This window comes from Diorhabda carinulata, chromosome 10 (assembly GCF_026250575.1).
Source record: "Diorhabda carinulata isolate Delta chromosome 10, icDioCari1.1, whole genome shotgun sequence".
Taxonomy (NCBI): Eukaryota; Metazoa; Arthropoda; class Insecta; order Coleoptera; family Chrysomelidae; genus Diorhabda; species Diorhabda carinulata.
Genome location: NC_079469.1, coordinates 3,753,127 through 3,774,644, shown reverse-complemented (window position 1 = coordinate 3,774,644; position 21,518 = coordinate 3,753,127). Strand labels below are relative to the sequence as shown.

Here is a 21,518-nt window from a genome sequence, read left to right as displayed (position 1 = left end):
TCAAATACATGTGACCTTGTTAAAAGCAACCGAATAGAAACCATTTTCATATCTTTAAGGGTATCCTCGTAAAAAAATAATTTATAATGGGCTACAACAGTCAAATTTTTCACAAAAAAATTAATAACCCAAAAAGTATGTATTTTTCGAAAAAAGTTTTCAGACAAAAGTATACTAAAATTTTACGTAGATTTCAAAAATGTATTAATATACAGGGTGTTCTATTTAAAATAACAAAGTTACAGTTGACTTCCGGTTCTATAGGAAGTCGGCCATATCTGAAAATATTTTAGTTGAAAAGATCATATCCGAAAACCTGAACGTAGAAATTTTCATGATTTTAAAATCGTCATCCTTCGTCCAAATCCAATTCCAAAAATTTTGATTCAACGAAATCATTAATATGATTAATTGTTTTTGGTAATATTTCAACATTCGATACTAACTTGGTTTCTGTGAGCTATTTTTGTAGGTTATGAGACAAAAAATAATCCCTAGGAGCTAAAACCTAGAATATAGAAGCAGATTGTACCATAATTCATTGGTTTTTAATATAGAAACTGCACTTTTGTTTAGTATTAGCTAGATTCGTCGTTTTTTTTCTTAAATACTTATGAATTCGACCCAATAAATTGTCGAAATAATCGCCATTGCTTGTTTCATAGTTTTGAAGGCATTTGATGAATATTATAGAGCTTGAAAGTCCAAAAAATTAACCCTAGGAATCAATTTCAAAACTCAGGTACAACAAATTCTCAATTATTGACATAAAGTGGTAATTTCGGTTCTACAATTGAAAAAAAAACAGTTTTCTTATGGGTTTTCTCAAGTTTTTTACGCCATATGCTTTTTTCGACAAATTTTGACCCTTTTTTCCACTTATTTTGGTAATAATTTTATTTTTAAATCTCACAGATATTCGTAAATCAACAAAACGTTTTTAATATCTGTCTTTCAAACGTATACCTTTCTAATTTCTACAAAGAAACCTTTTAAATACCTCTTTTCAAAAGCGGTTAGTTTTTACTTTCTCTTTAAAGTGTTTAAAAGATATTTAAACTAATATACCTTCGACAATACAAGCAAATCCGTTATCCCAGATGTAATTCATTTAACTTTTAACTTAGTCTGGCCCCAGGGTATATTTCGGTGGCTTTGTTGTTTAAATACCCTTAAAAAAGATTAACAGTATTCCAATAATTGGCTTTTTTTCAGTAAGTAGATGGTTAATTTGTGTATGTAATCTTTTAATTGTGTCCCTAAAGTATAAAGTTCATTCTAAAGTTTCAATAGTTTTGAATATTCACAAAAGAAACATAAACCAATGACTCGTTGTTTTTATAAATAATTGGAATTTATTCAAAGTTTTAAGCATAAAGTTGCCCCCTTACATTCTGGTAATATAAAGTGAAATATTTGTTATTTACCCTGCCATAAGTTGTAATTTCTTAATATCTGTAAAACACCATGAGAATCAAGAGGTTATTTCTATAAGGTGCTTATTAATTATATAAGTTTCGAATAAACTTCAGAACTATATCTTAAAATATAATCTATTTTAACTAAATAACATTTATTTATACGATATTCCTCAATACTTTTCTTTTTTAACCTCACTTTTTATACCTAATATCTTCGTCAACTTATTTCTATAAGGTGCTTAGTAACTATATAAGTTTTGAATAAACTTCAGGACTATATCTTGAAATATAATCTACTTTAAGTAAATAACATTTATTTATACGATATTTCTCAATACTTTTCTTTTTTAACCTCACTTTTGATACCTAATATATTCGTCAACTTGTTTCTATAAGGTGCTTATTAACTATATAAGTTTTGAATAAACTTCAGGACTATATCTTGAAATATAATCTATTTTAACTGAATAACATTTATTTATACCATATTCCTCAATACTTTTCTTTTTTAACCTCACTTTTGATACCTAATATCTTCGTTAACTTATTTCTATAAGTTGCTTAGTAACTATATAAATTTTGAATAAACTTCAGAACTATATCTTGAAATATAATCTATTTTAACTAAATAACATATATTTATACCATATTCCTCAATACTTTTCTTTTTTAACCTCACTTTTGATACCTAATATCTTCGTTAACTTATTTCTATAAGTTGCTTAGTAACTATATAAATTTTGAATAAACTTCAGAACTATATCTTAAAATATAATCTATTTTAACTAAATAACATTTAATTATACGATATTCCTCAATACTTTTCTTTTTTAACCTCACTTTTGATACCTAATATCTTCGTTAACTTATTTCTATAAGTTGCTTAGTAACTATATAAATTTCGAATAAACTTCAGGACTATATCTTGAAATATAATCTATTTTAACTGAATAACATTTATTTATACGATATTCCTCAATACTTTTCTTTTTTAACCTCACTTTTGATACCTAATATCTTCGTAAACTTATGCTGATTTGAACCGCTTACAAGTTGCCTCCTTTGTACGATTTTTATTCTATGATTAATGTTTTAAAAAAATTTGAGTACATTCGTAAAAATTTACGTATACAGAAGAACAAATGAAGAAACAGAAAAAGAACTAGAATAAGATAATAAAAAAAGTAAGGTTAAGATAACTGGGACGTATATAGAGGACGGAGCGGACAAAGAATGGGAAAGAAAGAAGAAAAACAATGTCGAGATGATTGAAAAAGATGAAGTTTGATTTGAAAGAATGAGGATTTGAAACTTGGAACCAAAGGCAGAAATGGAAAATGCTAGTTGATAAACAACTTAGAGTTGTAAGATTCTCACATAAGATGCATCGAGGCATTATATAAATACGTAAAACATTCGATTTTAAAATAATTTGTTCGCTTTTTATTGCTATGTATCTTGGCGCACATAGAGATCACTAAAAACTAATAAAAAACAATATCATTGGATCATCAGGCCTTGCTGATCCCGTTTTGGCGAGTGTTTTGGAACGTAACGATCACTTAATGTGCATTTCTCCCGAAGCATTTGAAATTACTTACAGAATACATCAGATACACGATATTTTTCATCCTTTCCATCGTTTCACTCAACAACTACCTCAACAAACAATCTTTCATCGATTACCTCAAACGGATGTACTCTACATTAGCGAAAAAGACTCTCAGGCATCGTACAAATCGATCTAGAAGCTTTTCAGACGAAATATCGATGCACTTCTTTACTGAAACCAATCCAGAAATGATTTACTGTGATAATTCAACAGCGAAAGCTCGTCCGTACGTCACGAGGGTTTTCATAAAAGCTCCCTCTCACCCAGGAGCAAATACAACGCTAAAATCGTCTCTCAGCGATTCGTCTAGCCATTTTGAAGGATAGTCGCGAGTGCGCACGAGCTACTTGCAACGACTGCTAAGGATCAAATATTACCAGACACGTGCTTGCTTGGAGTTTTGTACCATCTTCAACAAGACTCCAATATCATCATCAGAGGGTAAGAAGTAGGTACTGCTTGACTTGCGTAGATTATTTTCTTGCCGGACAGCAGCTATACAAACTATTAATGCTCGCACCTTTTGGCAAGGGTAGATCGGCAAACGGAGGGATGATGGAGAGTTTCTACAAGAGATTTAACATTCCTGCATTGGTCTGGAGCAAATTAATTTGGCAGTTATAGAAGACGGTACCATGGGCGCTAGTTTTAAATCAATTAAACGATATTAAAGGTGAATCTCTAGAAGCAGCGTAGCTCCGCCGATCTAAGCGTTTGAGATTTGTTCGTTACGCTGTCTCGAGAAAGACTGAACTAAAAATTCGACCCAACGTCTTGCTTGGGCTCAGGAATAGAAGGCGATGCTATGAAACAATGTAGAAAGTTAAGAGATGTAGGAATGTTGGTTTTACTTAAAACGAGAACCAAGTATATCGGAGATTAAGAAGGTTATGAAAGAAAGGTAATTTGGAATTACCAGAGTCGAATATCGGTCAATCAGGGTGGAGGTATTATAGTTTCATTGATGAAATTGTTCGGGGAAACAGTCGAAAGATTAATAATATCGTACCGGGATTATGATTGAACTCGTCGTTTTGACCGCCGATGTTTTTGCTGCCACTCTCGATGTGGTGCTGGTGCGTCGTCTTCTACAGGGAAATCTATCGGTTGTGGTTGGTTAGCGATGGTCTGATATCCCGGATTTTGAGCTGCTGCTGGTACTTGTGACGCCATTGTCGTCGGTTGATTGAAAGGTACAATTTTTCCTTTTCCGCGGCATTTGATGACGAAACTTCTTCTTGTTCAATCACTTCGTGAGGCATGCGCAACGAGCTTTTCACACCGTCGTGGCGCGTGTTTTGTTATGGCCAGATCTTGAAAGACGAACGGTGTACGTGTGCCATGGCGGTTGATAGGTGTTGGTCGTAGGTCGGGGATAAATGTCGTAAATGGAATGCGAGGACACATGGCGCGATCGTCGCTGTATTAAGTCACTCAAGTCAGTAAAAATCGTTTCTGTTCGAGACTTATGAATAGTAGTCTGATTTGGCCAAGCTACTGACTTGCTTACCATATTATAAAAGTGGTCATAGCATATTTTCGCCCTTTTTTATTGATATATACAAAAATTATTTATAAAAACAATATTGTGTCGTAGAAATCAGCAGATATGTCTAATACCGTATTAGTACATCGGAAAAATCGCCATTATTGACATTATGATATCAATAAAAAGAGAAGAAGAAGAATACCGCAAATATAATCAATTTAACTTGAACATAACTAATTCAATAACTCTGAATCATTATATCGATTATTCAATCATCTGAAAACCTGACGCTAAATGAACCAATTAATTCTAGGAATAAAAATTATAATTACATAAAATGTCCGAGTGGGTATGCTATAATGAAAAACCTCCACCGACACCTCAATTACCATTGCTAAATGACATTCGGTTCCTCCTTCTCGATAGGCGCGCGCATCTAAAGGCGTCACCTATACGATAATTTCTAAAACAAATATGCGACTGTCAACCGGCCGTCTTGAAAAGTAAAAAAATCTTAACGAATACTCCGTAACCTGTTTGTTTTAACGCTAACTATGCCATAAGTGTAATATCGTGGCTTTTATCGTTCTATAAACAGGTTTTCGACGGTGCAAATACTGGGCGTTGACGTACTAACTAATACCATTTGTATCACCCCCTGCGACCAATAACGAAACGAATTTTTATCTCTGGGACTGTACCCTGTAAACCAATCCTCAAACGTTTACTCCCTACTTGACTCCCCACCAGGTTAAACTCTTCCTCGACGTTTATTTCAGTTATTAACTTCTGAGATTTGTAAGTGGCAGCAACAGCGTCGATTCGAAATCCCCCATTTTCGCCCTCAGTTCATACAAACATTTAAAAAAATTATCGTGAATGAGTGATTAGTGTCCCGAGTAGACGTTTGATTCTAAAAAAAATTAAATATTTATATTTGAATCGAGTGTTAGCCGACGGATCGCGTTTATGTGTTACAAACAGTGACAATGGTGTTAAATTCTTGGCGTTATTCAACGATCCGGAAGAATAAATGTTAGCCTTACAAAGTTTATCTTTATTGAAGTGCGTAAACTCAACCATGATGCCTCTGGCACCTACTCCTATAGTTGCAGTGCCTTCGAAGCCTAAAATAGGCTTTTCCATAGACTCGATCGTCGGAGGTGCTAATCAACCAAGTCCGCAACATTCTCCTCTACATTATTCAGAAAGTTCCGCGCCACTTTCACCAAACAGTGATACAGATAATAGACTAAACGGTTCCCCCAAACAATACGCTAGTTCTCCTCAAAGATCACCCGCTAGTTCGCCCAAACCTCCAATCATGGTTCCGGGTATTCCGGCGCATACGTTAGTACGACCTAACCCGACGTACGATCCAAATTTGGTACCGAAAAATGGTTTCCTTCAACCGGAAATGATGCACAATCACGGGCAACATCCGTTCGCGTTAGCCGCTCATTTTCAAGGAGCTGCGTTAGCTGCAGCTCTCAGTAGCGGACAACACGGATTTCCCGGACAACCTTCACCTTTGGCACAGCACGCGCAACCTAGGGATAGTTATCCTTTGTATCCTTGGTTGTTGTCGAGGCACGGAAGGCTTTTTCCGCATAGGTTTCCTGGAGGTAAGCATCTACCAATAATTGCTTAGAAATTTTGCATATAACACGACGAAAATATATAAAAAACAACGTTCTTAGTATTCGGTATCATCAGTAGTATTTCTGAGGCGACTAATTATGAAAATTGTTGTGATTTATTATAATTACCCTAATATAGTGTATTTTTATATATGGAAAAGTGATAAAACCTAATTTTTCATAAAAGGTCTTGAGCTAATACAAGTTTTTCTTATTTTATTAGTCTTTTATAACCATCAACTGCGTAGAACAATAAAAAAAGGTTTGGACAGGCCAAAAACTCTGAGATATTTGCAAACGGAGGTTAGAAATCTTTAGAATCTTTTCCCAACAAATTTCAGCGATAATACTATCTTTTCCATTTAGCAATTCTTAACATTTTAGTTTAGTCGCAACTTGTAAGGTCTATTGTGAAAACTAGCGTGATTTCCTATTAAAATTTGAGTAAGCGCCGTAAATCGGTCCTTTTGTAATTATTGGAAAATATATAATTGTAAATCATTCATAGACAAACAATAAGGAAACTTTTAGATAAAATATGCTGGAAAACCCCATTCTAGAAAGTCTATTTTAATAGATAAAAGTGATATTGTAGTAAAGAGAAGAAATTACCCAAAGATTATAAAAGAAATGAGGAAGAAATGTATTCTATTTAGATGGATCAACATAAAACAAACGAATTTTGTCAACAAGTTAACTATCGTTCGTTACTAGAATTAAATTTCCCTCCAAACAATGACAAATGACATAATTTATGATTTAATACTCAGGTACGTTTTGTTGATATTATTTCCTGTTCTTAGAATAGCATTATCTTATTCAAAATACAATTATAACATTATATATTTGTAGATTAGCTAAATGAAACATATTAATTCTCTTTTTTTCTCAAGTTAATAGCAAATACAAGTACATCGATCTAATTATAGACAAATTATATACCTTTCTTATTAACTTGTTAATTAGGGCGTCGCAATAGTATAAAAGAAGATCGTCGCAAATTCTTCTTTTTTTAAAGCCGACTTAACATTTTTACCATAGATAAAATAAGATTGATAGAGGTTACAAGTTTTAATAATACCGTTAATGTTGTATCAACAAATAATCATCTTAGCGTTAAATTTCGGTATTTAAATGATTTTTTTTCACAATTCACCGACTGTTACTCGATATATGGTCAATTAAGTTCAACTTCAAAGGAATAAAACCCTTTTCGTGTATAATTTAGGTCATTTAATAAGCTCCATCAAACGGCTAATAACAACTTTATCCAGACATCAATTTCCTGCGTATCTTTGATAAACTGAACAGAAAAAAATAACGTAGCAAAGTGTATAATTAAAAATTTTAAAAAATCATTTCTGCTTTACTGGTTACCATGAAAATTGTTTTATAATAATCGAGATGCTCTTTTGATTCATATAAAATTAGTAAGGTTATGTTGTGAATAAGCTTTAATTTTTTCCAAATTTCTAAAATTCTCATAAAATATTAACGTAAAATGTATGGAAAATAATTATGTCAGTAGAATTTTTTATGTAAAAAGCAGGTACAACCATATTACACTCGATTATCTCGAATGATTCCTGCAATGTGAATATTTTTCTTGAGCTTCATCTATGGGCGGTAATGTTGCCTTGGGAACTGATTTCTTAGGCTTCCAATTCTCCAAAAGAAGGAGTCTGGATAAATTGACGTTCTCAACGTCTGCACGTGAACTCGATGTTCATAAGTCATGTCTGTCTGTCGAGTCGATTTTGCAAATACTGTTTTAGATGGGATTATATTGGAAAGCTCGGATGATGAGAAACAGAGTCAGATCAGCAAAGTTTCTTCTATGCTTTAAGTTCTCCAAGCTTCTGGTCAACTTTGAATAATCTATATTAATCGAATAACTTGTTTCTGTATCGAATCGAGTATCCTCTATTTTCTAAGCAATCAATTTGCTTCGTTTTTTTTATTATTTTTTGTGGGAAAAAAAGATGTATTATAGAAGCTATTAATTAACTATAAGATGTCACCCTACACGATTGATTTTACCATCAAAATTCCATTTTTCATACCCGGTATTCTTTGTAAAAGTGATAGATATGTGATAGATAAAAATCGCATGTAAACAAAAATATTTTCTCAAGATACTCATTATAGTTGTTATTGCATATTTTACCTCAAGAGTGAATACAAAATATTGTAATAATCAAACGGTTATTTTCAATCTCAACGTTATTATGGAAACAAAAAAAAACTGAGGTTTTCTATTTAGTGATTAGTGCCTACGGTAATCCAAACACGTTTCCTAGTTCGTGTTTAATATCAATTATTCCTTAAAAGTATTCGAAAATTCAAATTTCGCTCCAAAGAGTAAGTACTTTCGTTTCACTTGACAGATACGTTTTGTTGATATAGACTGCTTTATTTCTATTGGTTGGCATTTATATATAAATCAATTTATACATAGACAAATTTGTTATGTATAGAGGTACAGCAATAATATTTACGTATTGTATATATTTAGGCTTATCTAGATAATTATTTATATTTTACGAACTTTATTGTATATCTGTCAATGGTATTTTTACTGTAAATTTAACATATACCGTGAGACGCTAATTACAGTTGCCAAAAGGCAGAAACGTTCGAAGCACGTTACTTACTTACAAATTGCTTCGTGCTATTTTATGAAAATTACTGGGAATTAACACAATGATGTAAAAAAAAAACTTGTTACTAAAATCATTTTTTATTCATGACTGAAAATAACATGACGAAGTAGAAAGTAGGAAAGAAAACTTCATTTTTTTACAGTTCTTCTTCTTTTGTGTTTGTCGTTTCCTTAATAGATGATTAAACTCTTCTTTTTTATCAATACATTATGGACAATTAAAGAAATGTTTTTATTATTAGAATCTTATGAATATCCGGCGATCTACTCATGCAATAGAGCCATCTAAGATGTTAATACGAAACGAAAAAACATGGAAATACGTGGAAATTATGATAATTCAGCGAGTTAAATTAATAGTCGGTGATTACGAAGTATTTTGGTAGATAGTGATCGTGAAGTACCTTGAACAATTGTAATTATATACACATTAACAGTGCCGCTAATTACCTCTAAGATTCTACCACTGTTATTATGTTTTGGTCATGATATTAATACTTAATAGCATAATAACACAGTCGCTTCGTAAAAAAGGCATTAATTGTTATAGTAGAAATGTACGATCTGATCCTAAAATATTTTTTATGAAATATAACGAAATTAACAATGAAATTAATGTGAGGGTATGTCTAAAATATACTTACACGCGTTATTACTTACAAATCGATTCCAAACAAATCGATTATTGAAAAAATTATCGATATCTGATCAGAAACAATATAGTTAAAATTCAACGACGAATGTTAAGTGTCGATATAAATTTTACAATCTACTTTAAATTCTTTTCGCGTCGTGGCTATCGGAAAATTCTTAGATCGAACCGATTAGAATTCTTGTAAGGTAATAACCTCAAATAGAAAAATAAATTTTATTTTTCGTTTGGCGATATAAGCGATTGTTATAATGCCAAATAGGCGAACACCATGAATATAAATTGTACATTTTGACAATAAATTATTGAGGATATTTGTAATAATTGATTCAATTTGCATTATTTCTCGGATTTAGAAGACCACCTACTAAATTATTTAACTAAACGTTGCAGCGTTATTCAAAACATTGGCGTTACAACGATTTTTTTTAAAGGGAAAAAGAAAAAATTTAAATTTTGTTTTATTTGTTTCACTATTTGTAATGAGAAATCTTCTACTTTCTAAGGATTTTTTTTTATCATAATCTTATTTAAAACTTATTCTTTACGCTCATTAAGCCAAATTATTTAAAAAAAGCCTGGAAATGCTCGAAAAAGTTAATTTATTCACTTTAATGCGAAGCAAGGCTAGAAATATCAAAAATAAACCAACCCTTGGAGACCACCCCCTAAAGAATAGAGAAGAAGAGGGAACAAACACCGACAATTAATAAGATTTTATGAATTTACCTTTGGGATCTGCTTGTTGGCAGTTTTAAGTAGATTCAATGTGGAATTTGAATCTAGAAACTGGGATCAGATTCTACTTGTTCTGATTCCAATCAGTGAAGCGGAAATACAAAGAAACAATTGATTTTCTCTCGAGACGTTTCGTCCTCTTAAAACTTTCACTAATGGTTTGTTGCGTTTTAAACATTTTCAATTTGTACGTTCCGTAAAATTATATCTACAGATTGATGGGACAAATCGCAGATGTTGAGAATAATTTATTGATAATGAATTGTAATGTTATTAATTCTTCCAACTGAACTTTGTAATTTATTCATCGATAAACTATAATTCGAAATAATCGTGGCAAATTCAAATATATATGCCTTATTAATTAATTAATTTTTATAATAATCACATAACTCATAGCTTTTCGTGCAGATGTTGAAAACATTCTGAAGCTTGTTTTGTAAAAATTACGACGGAAATAAAATAAAAAATAAAAATTATAAAAGGTGCAGAGAAAAACCATTCAGAAACTGTTTTATACAAGTGAATTTATAAATATTGCGATGAACATTTGTGAATAGAAAATGATGCATCACAAACTTCTAACTTTGAATATTTGGCAATAAATTTATCAAATAAAACATGTATAACTATCGGGAGAGCTCAATATAGTTACAAAAAACCTCAGCCCTAATAGGTATTCAGATCTAGCATCTCTTAAGTAACTAGATTTGTTGACCTCTGGTGTAAGATAAGAAGTATGAGGTCTGGCTATTAAATAACGAACCGTTGAACTCTGGGGGTAACTTAACCCCGGCCATTCTATAGTCACCCAAACCCGGCTGAACTCTGGGGGTAACTTAGCCCCGGCCATTCTATAGTCACCCGAACCTGGCTGAACTCTGGGGGTAACTTAGTTAGTACCGGCCATTCTATAGTCACCCAAACCTGGCTGAACTCTGGGGGTAACTTAGTTAGCCCCGGCCATTCTATAGTCACCCAAACCTGGCTGAACTCTGGGGGTAACTTAGTTAGTACCGGCCATTCTATAGTCACCCGAACCTGGCTGAACTCTGGGGGTAACTTAGTTAGTCCCGGTCATTCTATAGTCACCCAAACCCGGCTGAACTCTGGGGGTAACTTAGCCCCGGCCATTCTATAGTCACCCAAACCTGGCTGAACTCTGGGGGTAACTTAGTTAGTCCCGGTCATTCTATAGTCACCCAAACCCGGCTGAACTCTGGGGGTAACTTAGCCCCGGCCATTCTATAGTCACCCGAACCTGGCTGAACTCTGGGGGTAACTTAGTTAGTCCCGGTCATTCTATAGTCACCCAAACCCGGCTGAACTCTGGGGGTAACTTAGTTAGTCCCGGTCATTCTATAGTCACCCAAACCCGGCTGAACTCTGGGGGTAACTTAGCCCCGGCCATTCTATAGTCACCCAAACCTGGCTGAACTCTGGGGGTAACTTAGCCCCGGCCATTCTATAGTCACCCGAACCTGGCTGAACTCTGGGGGTAACTTAGTTAGTCCCGGCCATTCTATAGTCACCCGAACCTGGCTGAACTCTGGGGGTAACTTAGTTAGTCCCGGCCATTCTATAGTCATCCAAACCCGGCTGAACTCTGGGGGTAACTTAGCCCCGGCCATTCTATAGTCACCCGAACCTGGCTGAACTCTGGGGGTAACTTAGTTAGTCCCGGCCATTCTATAGTCACCCAAACCCGGCTGAACTCTGGGGGTAACTTAGCCCCGGCCATTCTATAGTCACCCGAACCTGGCTGAACTCTGGGGGTAACTTAGTTAGTCCCGGCCATTCTATAGTCACCCAAACCTGGCTGAACTCTGGGGGTAACTTAGTTAGTCCCGGCCATTCTATAGTCACCCAAACCTGGCTGAACTCTGGGGGTAACTTAGTTAGTCCCGGCCATTCTATAGTCACCCAAACCTGGCTGAACTCTGGGGGTAACTTAGTTAGTCCCGGCCATTCTATAGTCACCCGAACCTGGCTGAACTCTGGGGGTAACTTAGTTAGTCCCGGCCATTCTATAGTCATCCAAACCCGGCTGAACTCTGGGGGTAACTTAGCCCCGGCCATTCTATAGTCACCCGAACCTGGCTGAACTCTGGGGGTAACTTAGTTAGTCCCGGCCATTCTATAGTCACCCAAACCTGGCTGAACTCTGGGGGTAACTTAGTTAGTCCCGGCCATTCTATAGTCACCCAAACCTGGCTGAACTCTGGGGGTAACTTAGTTAGTCCCGGCCATTCTATAGTCATCCAAACCCGGCTGAACTCTGGGGGTAACTTAGCCCCGGCCATTCTATAGTCACCCGAACCTGGCTGAACTCTGGGGGTAACTTAGTTAGTCCCGGCCATTCTATAGTCACCCAAACCTGGCTGAACTCTGGGTAACCCGGCTTCGGTCATCCTATAGTCAGCCAGGCTTGGCAGAATTGCTTGGCCCAAGTCTGGGTTTCGGCAGCTTTCACGAGCTGTACTAATCCTTTCTCCAAATACACACTAATCATTATTGAGGATTTTTCCAAAATCTCTTTTGACCTGGAGGATTTTATCTATACAAAAGCACTAGTAATGTCATGATAGGATTTCATACGTTTATTTGAAGCAGAAATCATTAATAATGACGATAATAACCCAAAACGTTTTCCATCTGTTTGATGGTACTTAGTATTTTGCTATATTCGTCTTGATGTCTGTTATTTGTATTCTTTACAGCCGTTAAGATCTTTGGCTCTTGCCTCAATATCTCAAAATGTGATAAATAAAACCAAAATAATCGAAATTCTATATTGAATTCATCAAAAATAAAAATGTCTCGGTATAAAGACGGAATATATTCCGTGACATAAATTGAAATATTCGAATAATAATTCCCAGCATTGTCCCAAGTCGTTATTTACTGTTATTATTTAAATTGTTCATTTGCCTAGATAAATATTCAGAAAGGTTACCTCTCGTAACGATTAGGAAACGTCTTTAAAACATTTTATTACCTCAGACATAGACGTAGTGAGCAGTTTTAAGAAAAAATATGTAATAGATTATTTGTTTATAGTTCAAAAACTGTAATAATTATATATTTATACGTTTTACGAAATTTAGAGTGTCAAACATTGCGCCCGCATTATTAATCATATTAATTTCTTGGCGTGAAAGAAACGAAATATTTGATTTGTCGGTTGACAGGTTTATGATAAATTTTCAAGTATTTATTACGAAATTTTTTTTATCATTTCGGTATCTCATGATTTAAGTTCATTTATTTTTCGTTGTGACTAATTTTTAATCATTTTTTGAAAGTTGATTTATTGTTCTAATTTTGTTGACGTTAGACAGTTGACATTAATTGTTTGTTATGAATATATGAACCTTCCGATATATCTATTACATTAATAATCGAAAATAAATCGAAGCTGATATATATTTAGAGCAATAACATAAATTTGGAATCCAAAATTAAGAATTTTGATTCATAAATAAAGTAATCGTAATGAAAATATATATTATATTTTATTTTTCTATGGCCATCACTCAAATCAAATGGTGCTAGAAATTTCAACATTCGCACTTTCTTCATCTTCTTCTTTTACAGATTAGAAAGGCCTCTGCTACTATATCTATGCAGCCTATTTCAGTTATTTTATTTTATTTAAAATTAAGTTATGACTCACGTGTCTTTATATGAATAATTTTCTTACAAAATAAGTAATTATATGTTTACAGTAGTATTCCTTCTACTCTAGAGGTTCTAGCAATCTATTTGATGAATACCGCTCTTATTTATTTAATTGACATGTGCTGTTACTTGTCAATTCAAATCAACGTTTAGATGCTAATTTCAAAATAAAAAAAGTTTAAATTTGATATGAATACATTATTAATTATAGGTTATACTTGAAATTGGGGATTTTTCTAGCTCACATCATTAATTATATAAATTTTTGTATAGATTTGGAAAATTATCGAGGTCGTTATACTACGAGGGTTATGCAGGAAGTAAGGCATTTATACATACAGTGTTTTTTTAACTGATTGATCAAATAACTAATTTTTCTTCTTAATTTTAATCTCAGAACGTTTTTCATTTCGTTTCGAACTAGCAAACGAAATTTTCAACGCCAAAATCGATATTAAGAGAGATAAATTTGAAATCCCAATACACGTTACGTAATTTCTATAATTTCTTTTCTTTTGTTATGACATTAAGCATAGAAACACAAATTATAAGAAAGTTATAGTCATAATAATTGTACTGACAAGATATCTACTTTCTCTTTTCAACGTAAATACGAAAAAAAAATAAGTGAATGCACGATCTAACCGTCCTGTAATGCCTTAAAGAAACAATAAGCATATTTTAGCAGGGTGTAAACGTAGTGTTTGTGGTGTTGGCGATTTCACAAGTCAATTAGGGTACTGCGTGCGTGATATCGCGCCATTACGGTTCGCAGTCGTTTCATTAGTATCATGGTGCTGAGCTGATGTAGCGAATGTGTGAACTCAGACTGGTTGATACGAAACAGGAACGTATCTATAAAACTAAATCGGTTAATCAATGAAAATGTCAATTTTACATACGTACAATTCGAACCGTGTACAAATTTAAAATGATGACTTCCGGAAAGTGCTTCTTACCACCCCTATATCATCTGATGGGGTTGTTAATATTTTTTTACTGGGATTCATATTTTTTTTCTATAGTTTTTATGGTCTTGTTGAATTTATCTTTCTCGTAGCGTTTAGAAGAAGTAGTTTCTTTTCTTTTTTGCTGTCTTTACTCCTGTATTCAGTGCAGCTTTCTTTGCTGTATTTTGGGATAGGTAAACAGTTCTTTTATTCTTCTAAAGATGTCGTATTTAATATTTTGGTCTTACTCTCGCTAAATCTGCTGTTTTCTGATGTACCAAAGGTCTTATATAAAATATGTAATGTCTAATAATTATTGTAGTGTTTTCACTTGTCTATTCAAGTAATATTTCGATATTATTTACTGACACAGGACAGGAAATGGGTAATTTGATGGTATATTTACGATGCTCCAGATATGTCAAAAGGAAACCTTAGAAAATGAAGAAGATTGTAACAAATATCTAGAATTGTTGTTGATAACTATCCCTAAGTACTGTCCTGCTTTTTGTAAACTACAATGTGTTCATTATAAAGGAAACGTACCTCAAAGTCCGGCATAACTTATTATTATCATATTACTGCAAATTGTAGTACCTATTATCAGTACTAGTTATACACGTATGGTCTAAGTTAACATTGTAATTTGCACCTATTTAGATGTTTGAATTAAAGTTCGAAATATAAATTTGATATTTTACTAATTCAAATTGTATTAACGTGAAATTTTCGATATAGAATTGTGTTGAATTTGATAAAAATTATGACTCTTCACTACCGAAACTGTGTTTTTTACAATATTTACACGGAAAGGAAGTCATTCAAACCGACGCCATAAAATTTACGACAAACGATTAATTGAAAATCAATAAAATGAAAGATCTGAGCTGTTGATTTCGTGAGAATAGAGGAAATATGTGCTTCGTTTTAATATTATACCATAAAGATATTTTTTTTATTGTTTTGCATAAGAAATTTTGTTGTTTAAAGACACCGTCAATAAAAACTTTTATGAGTTTTTCTGTTTTCATATTAAGAGAGAACATTAAATTTTTCGTTATCCGACAGGAAGCACTTACATAATATGCCACAAAATGGTTTTTCGCGTATAGTTTTAATATATTTTAGCTCAACCACCTTATATATTCATAAATTTGATAATTGAGTGTTCAATTCTTAATTTTAAGCTTCCTCCCAAGTTCTTTTTAAGAAACTGAGCTCTAGTACTTATAACGTGTTTTTGGTGGTCTGTCTAGTGCTCCCCGTATTTTTGGATTTGGTTTTTTTGTTCATTTATTTCGACACGATCCCTCACTACATTGAAATATCAGTTTTTCTGTTTTATATCTCTATTAAATCCTCCTCATGTCATATCGATACTCCAGGATAATTGAATTTCTTTGTATTAAGTTTTTGTCGACCGCTGGTTTACGTCTAATTAAATTTTTGGTTATGATTAAGCTTTCTTGACAATGTCTTCATCTTGTTTAGTAGACTCTATGGGTTATACTCATTCTTTGGTCATGATATTATTGAATAATGTAGGGTTATGGTTGTCTCTCTGTCATAATGTCAAAATCTGGGAAGCTAGACCAGCACAGGAGTACGCAGAACTAGAGTGGTATCAAAAATATAACTATTTTTTAATTTATTGTCAGTTTAAAATTGATTCCCACCCGAAACGAATGGACTATAATACGCTTAAATTATTCTCAGTAATAATTAGTAACTCTGTATGAACGGACTATATTTCCTTTTCCGAGGTAAACAAATTTTTGTTGCAATTTCTGATGTAGGAAATAATGATTTGACTTTTCGTTCTTCACGCTCGAGAAGAGATCTATATTTGTAATATAATTCCAATTTATATGTCAATTAATAATAATCGAATGTCACTTTTACGTTATTAATAATTAACTCTGAGGTTTATAAGACGAATGATGTGTTATATAATGAATTTTTTTGACAGTGGGGATTCGTTAAATAACTATGTAGTTGAAACAAATTATTAACGTCAAAACAAATAGATCAGTTCTTGTGATGCATAATCGAATCGTTTGATATGAAAGTAATAAAATATCTAGAGAATGTTTGTACGAGGTAAATTTTCATGCACTATATAAACTAAATATACTACAAGGAATATTTTGAAAACTGAAAGATTAGCGTTCCGAGGACAATACGAGGTCTGTCTATTAAATAACGAGACTGCGCGCCTAGAGGGAGCCCTAGACGGATGGGATAACAAACAAATTGTCCGTTTCAAAACAGGAGCAACGCAACAATATCAAATTGAAAAAAACTCCGACTGAGTGCTATAAATTGTTGCAAGAGGCCTACGTGGACAATTCTCTATATCGTGCGCGTGTTTTTGAGTGATTTAAGCGCTTTATTGAGGGCCGAGAGAGTACTGAAGATGACCAGCTCCCTGTGACTGTTCCAACAGTGACCAAAATCAACCAAATTGTGAGTGCAGAGCATCCGGATGATTGCCGAGGCTGTAAACGCCGATAAAGAAATGGTTAGAAAAATGTTACACTTGGAAAAAGTCTGTGCGAAGCTGGTGCAGAAAAATGTGACTCCTGACCAAAAACTCTTGCGTCAACGGGTCTGCTCAGACTTCCTTGGAAGGCTAGGAAAAGATCTGCTTTGAAAAGGACCCGATTTGAGTCGATGGAAGGGGTAAAACAAAAAGCGGCCGTTATCCCAAAGACCCTCACCAAAGAACACTTCCAGCACTGCTTTTGATCAATGGAAAAAAAGGAAGAAAAGGTGTGTGGCGAGGGGAGGAGTGTCTCCAATTGTAAGCAGTACGAATCCTTTCATTGACACGTATTCTTATTCTTCCTATAAGAGCTTTAAACGATTGGATACTGCAATATCCAAAGAGTTTTTTTCCCTTTAAGACTCCACAGCATCAGGAAATAGATTGTAATTTATTCTAGTTTGATAGTCATTTGATAAGAAACCGTAGAAAAAAATATCTAACTCCTTTTAAGCTAGCACATAGTCGGATTTTGCTAGATCTTTGAAATAGAACTGAAAAGCGAGCTGTAGGTGATGAAATAATCTCTAATAAGACATAAGTTTAAAGTACAATATGATTTTGAATCTACATTTTGGTATTTAGGTCATTTCTAGTCAAATAAACATTTGGAAGTTCACTTTCTGATAATTTAAAAGAGTTTTGGTTCGACCGTGGCTGTTTTTCTGCTCAATACGAACGGAAAAGTGGAAAATATCAACAAATACGTTTTTTTACCACTAGACGCTACTTCTTGTCGATCTTTTGTGCCGAATTTTTTTCCAGAACGAACTGAGGATTAACCTTTGGATCTTTGAACTGTTTTCGAAAGTATAAGTCAAGCAACGCTCTTAAAAAATCGTCATCAGTTCGACAACGCTTATAAGCATGGCAACGCTGTCGAAAAAGATTAAAACGAAGCACGTTCGGGCTTCAGACAGTTGTGTCTGTGTCACGTGCTCGTGAAAGAGTTTTTTTTTGTTAATTTATTACGTCGAGCCTGTCTATAGACGCGGATTACTATACTATATTTACCGACTCTCAACAACAACTTCCGCCGCTACCAAATCGTTCAACAGTATGGGAGACGTACAAGAGATAGTTAAAAACGGGCTCTGTTGCCGACGCGTTCTTGTTGACAACTAACGAAAATATAGAACTGCGATTGAAGAAAAATTCGAAAATTTTCGCGGAGAGCTTGGAATGAATTGATCAAGAATAACTTTTATTATTTATTTTAATAGATTCATTTTGACGTTGCTTTGTTTCTCTTAATGCAAATTCTTTGCCTCTGTATATGATGAAATCATTTTTGTGAACCTTCTAGTATATTTTCATCCAAAATTTCAAGCGATTTTTCCAAAATTAAAAGACGGTTGTCCTCGCTTCTATTTTTTTAAATAATAACTGGTAATTTGTATATTTTATTTAACATCGTCTGCATAGGTCAAAATAAAAATTAGGTTAACCTCCTCCAAGACGTACGTACTTACGTTTTTGTATTGATACCGATCAATTATGATTCTAATAAGTGGAGTACTTATATTTAAACTATGATTATGTTAGTTTTGAAGCGTTCCTTTGTCTCAATTTTACAACTAGTACCACGACTGAGTTATCGTTAATTCCGTACCGCAAACGTATCATTTTTTTGTTGTTGTTATTCTGTTGCTACATCTGCTTTACGTACCAGAATAATTATAGTGTACTACTACGCATTTATATAACAATTAGAGAGTTAAGTACATTTTAAAAACACCTTCCTTAATGTCAAGAAATAATTAGGTGTAATTACAGTCACTGTTCTTTCGATTTTAGCGGAAAAAATGATTCTAAATTCGTTATTCATAAAGATGGGTACAGGCATATTAAATTATCATTAAGATGTTATATTTAGTTCGATTTAATAATATGTTATAGAATTTTTTCCTGGTGTTTCTATCATCCATTTGATCATTGTAGTATTTATACAAAACATAGAAAAAATTGACCTTATCCCAACAAATATAAAAGCTGAACTAGATTCTACTCTGGGTGAGACTGGTATCAACAGTTCTCAACAGTAAAATATTGGGTAGCAGTCTTTACACGCGAAGCATCGCAGTGATCGACCAGAAGAGGTGACAACTCCAGAAATGTTGAAGAAAATCCACTGGATGATCGTAGACTGGAAATGCGCGAGCTGGCAGACATAGTAGGTATTCCAAAGAGTGTGGACCATCGCATATTAACTGGAAATTTTGAGATAAGAAAGCTGTGGGTAAGATGGGTGCCGCCGCGTTTGCTCACAGCATCGTGAAATTGTTTCCATCGAGTGTTTTACATAAGTAAATTCGAATTTTTTCCCAATTCCATAACCATGAATGGAACGGGGGTCATCACTTCACACCCGAAACAAAAAATAATCAAAACAACGGACTGAAAAGGGAGGACCAGGTTCCAAAGAAGGCAAAGATCGTTCCATCTGCAGACAAGGTCATGGCGTCGAATTTTTGGAATATCCGTGGGATAATTTTCATTGATTATCTTGAAAAAAGGGAAAACTATCAACGGCGAGAATTATGCGACGTTTGAGCGAAGAAATTGAGCCAACATTAAGAAGAAAGAATTTCCGATGAATACTCATCAAACACCAACTCAGTCAATTTGTATTATACATTGTAATTCTTAGTCAGGTTTTTACCCTTCGAGGGTACCGAAAAATCATTAAACAGTAGCTATAGGAGAAAGTACTTAAAATGAGGAGTGCATGCCTTGTTGCAAGGAAAAAATGTTAGTCTCCTCCTAAAGCACATCCACTTAAATGTCCTTTAATTTGTCTCCTTCCAAATCCTTCTTTTTCCACAGATTATACCACCTGAAGATACGAGGATGGTACTAGAAGTACGTGGCCTAACTTAGAGATGGTGATTAGTTGCTTGAAAAATATCACTGCAATCTATGCAGTATATGTTTTAAGTCATATACTGCCATGCTGTTTAGTTTTTGTTTGGCAGACATCAAAGGTGAACGATTTCGGTGAATTTGTAAACATAGAAACAATTGGACAAAAGGCAAACGCTGTTCCATTTGCAGGAAAGTTCATGGCGTCGGCTTTTTGAGATCCGTGTGGGATAATTTTCATTGATCATCTTGAAAAAGAAAAACTATCAATGGCGACTATTATGCGAACTTATTGTAATGTTTGAGTGAAGAAATCCAGCAAAATTTAGCTAAGTGTTGTTTCATCAAGACGATGCACCAGCTCAGATATTCGTTATTGCGATTGCCAAAATTAATGAATTAAAGTTTAAATTGCTGCCTCATGCACCCTATTTGCCATATTCAAACTCCTCGGATTATTTTCTGCTGTGAGGTCAAAGATTTTCCAACAATGAAGAGATGATGTCACCAGTTAATGGCTATTTTGAAAATCTTGACTTATAAAAAGGAAACTAAAAGGATATTGAAAAATAAATATATTTTTTTCCAAAATTTTTGTGTTTTCTTCGCTTGTCTATCGTATCTAGAGATAGAATAAAGCAATTACCAGATTGGGTTCTTAACTTCATCTTTACATTGTTATATTTTGAGCTTGGAATGGATTGAATCTAAATATTATGGTTAAACTTTTTTAAATACATAATTAGATTTTGTTGTTGTTTATTTCATGTTTTAAAACGAACAACGATGATTATAATTGATACTTTTTGGTATCACCGGAAACAATAATTCATCAAAACCTTTTTTAAATTGTTAAACAAGTCAGAAACTCATTGTCTGTTATAATGAGTAACGATATAGTGAATATTAATATTTAATATTTTTAGTTACACGATATTTTTTTGATTAAGAATGAAGTTATTATAATTGTTAAACCAGAAGTATACAAAAAAAATCATAAATTCAATATAGACTTTCATTTTTTTATACCATCCGAATAAACTCGATGAATTTACAATATTTTCATGCAATCACCCTGTATATGTAGTTAGAAGAAATGTGTGAACGACTCCATTATACTGTTAGAACGATTTATATAAAAAAAAAACATTATATCCTCTTTTTATACGTCAAATTTACGGTCTGGTGATTACGCAACAACGGGGCCTTTTTTAAGGGGCGTGAAACTAGATTAGGGCCATTGTCAAAGGCCATTATTAAATTAAA

General features: G+C 33.6%; 1 protein-coding gene across 1 annotated transcript in view; it reads left to right on the top strand.

Annotated features, from left to right (window-relative positions):
• The first annotated feature begins 5,255 nt into the window (after positions 1–5,255).
• The window catches only part of LOC130898790 (homeotic protein empty spiracles-like), a 44,887-nt gene continuing 28,624 nt past the window's right edge, over positions 5,256–21,518 (top strand). Inside the window, exon 1 of the mRNA XM_057808305.1 lies at positions 5,256–6,147. Coding sequence (XP_057664288.1) covers positions 5,556–6,147 — 592 coding nt within the window. The 5' untranslated portion in view covers positions 5,256–5,555. The remainder of the gene's footprint in view (positions 6,148–21,518) is intronic.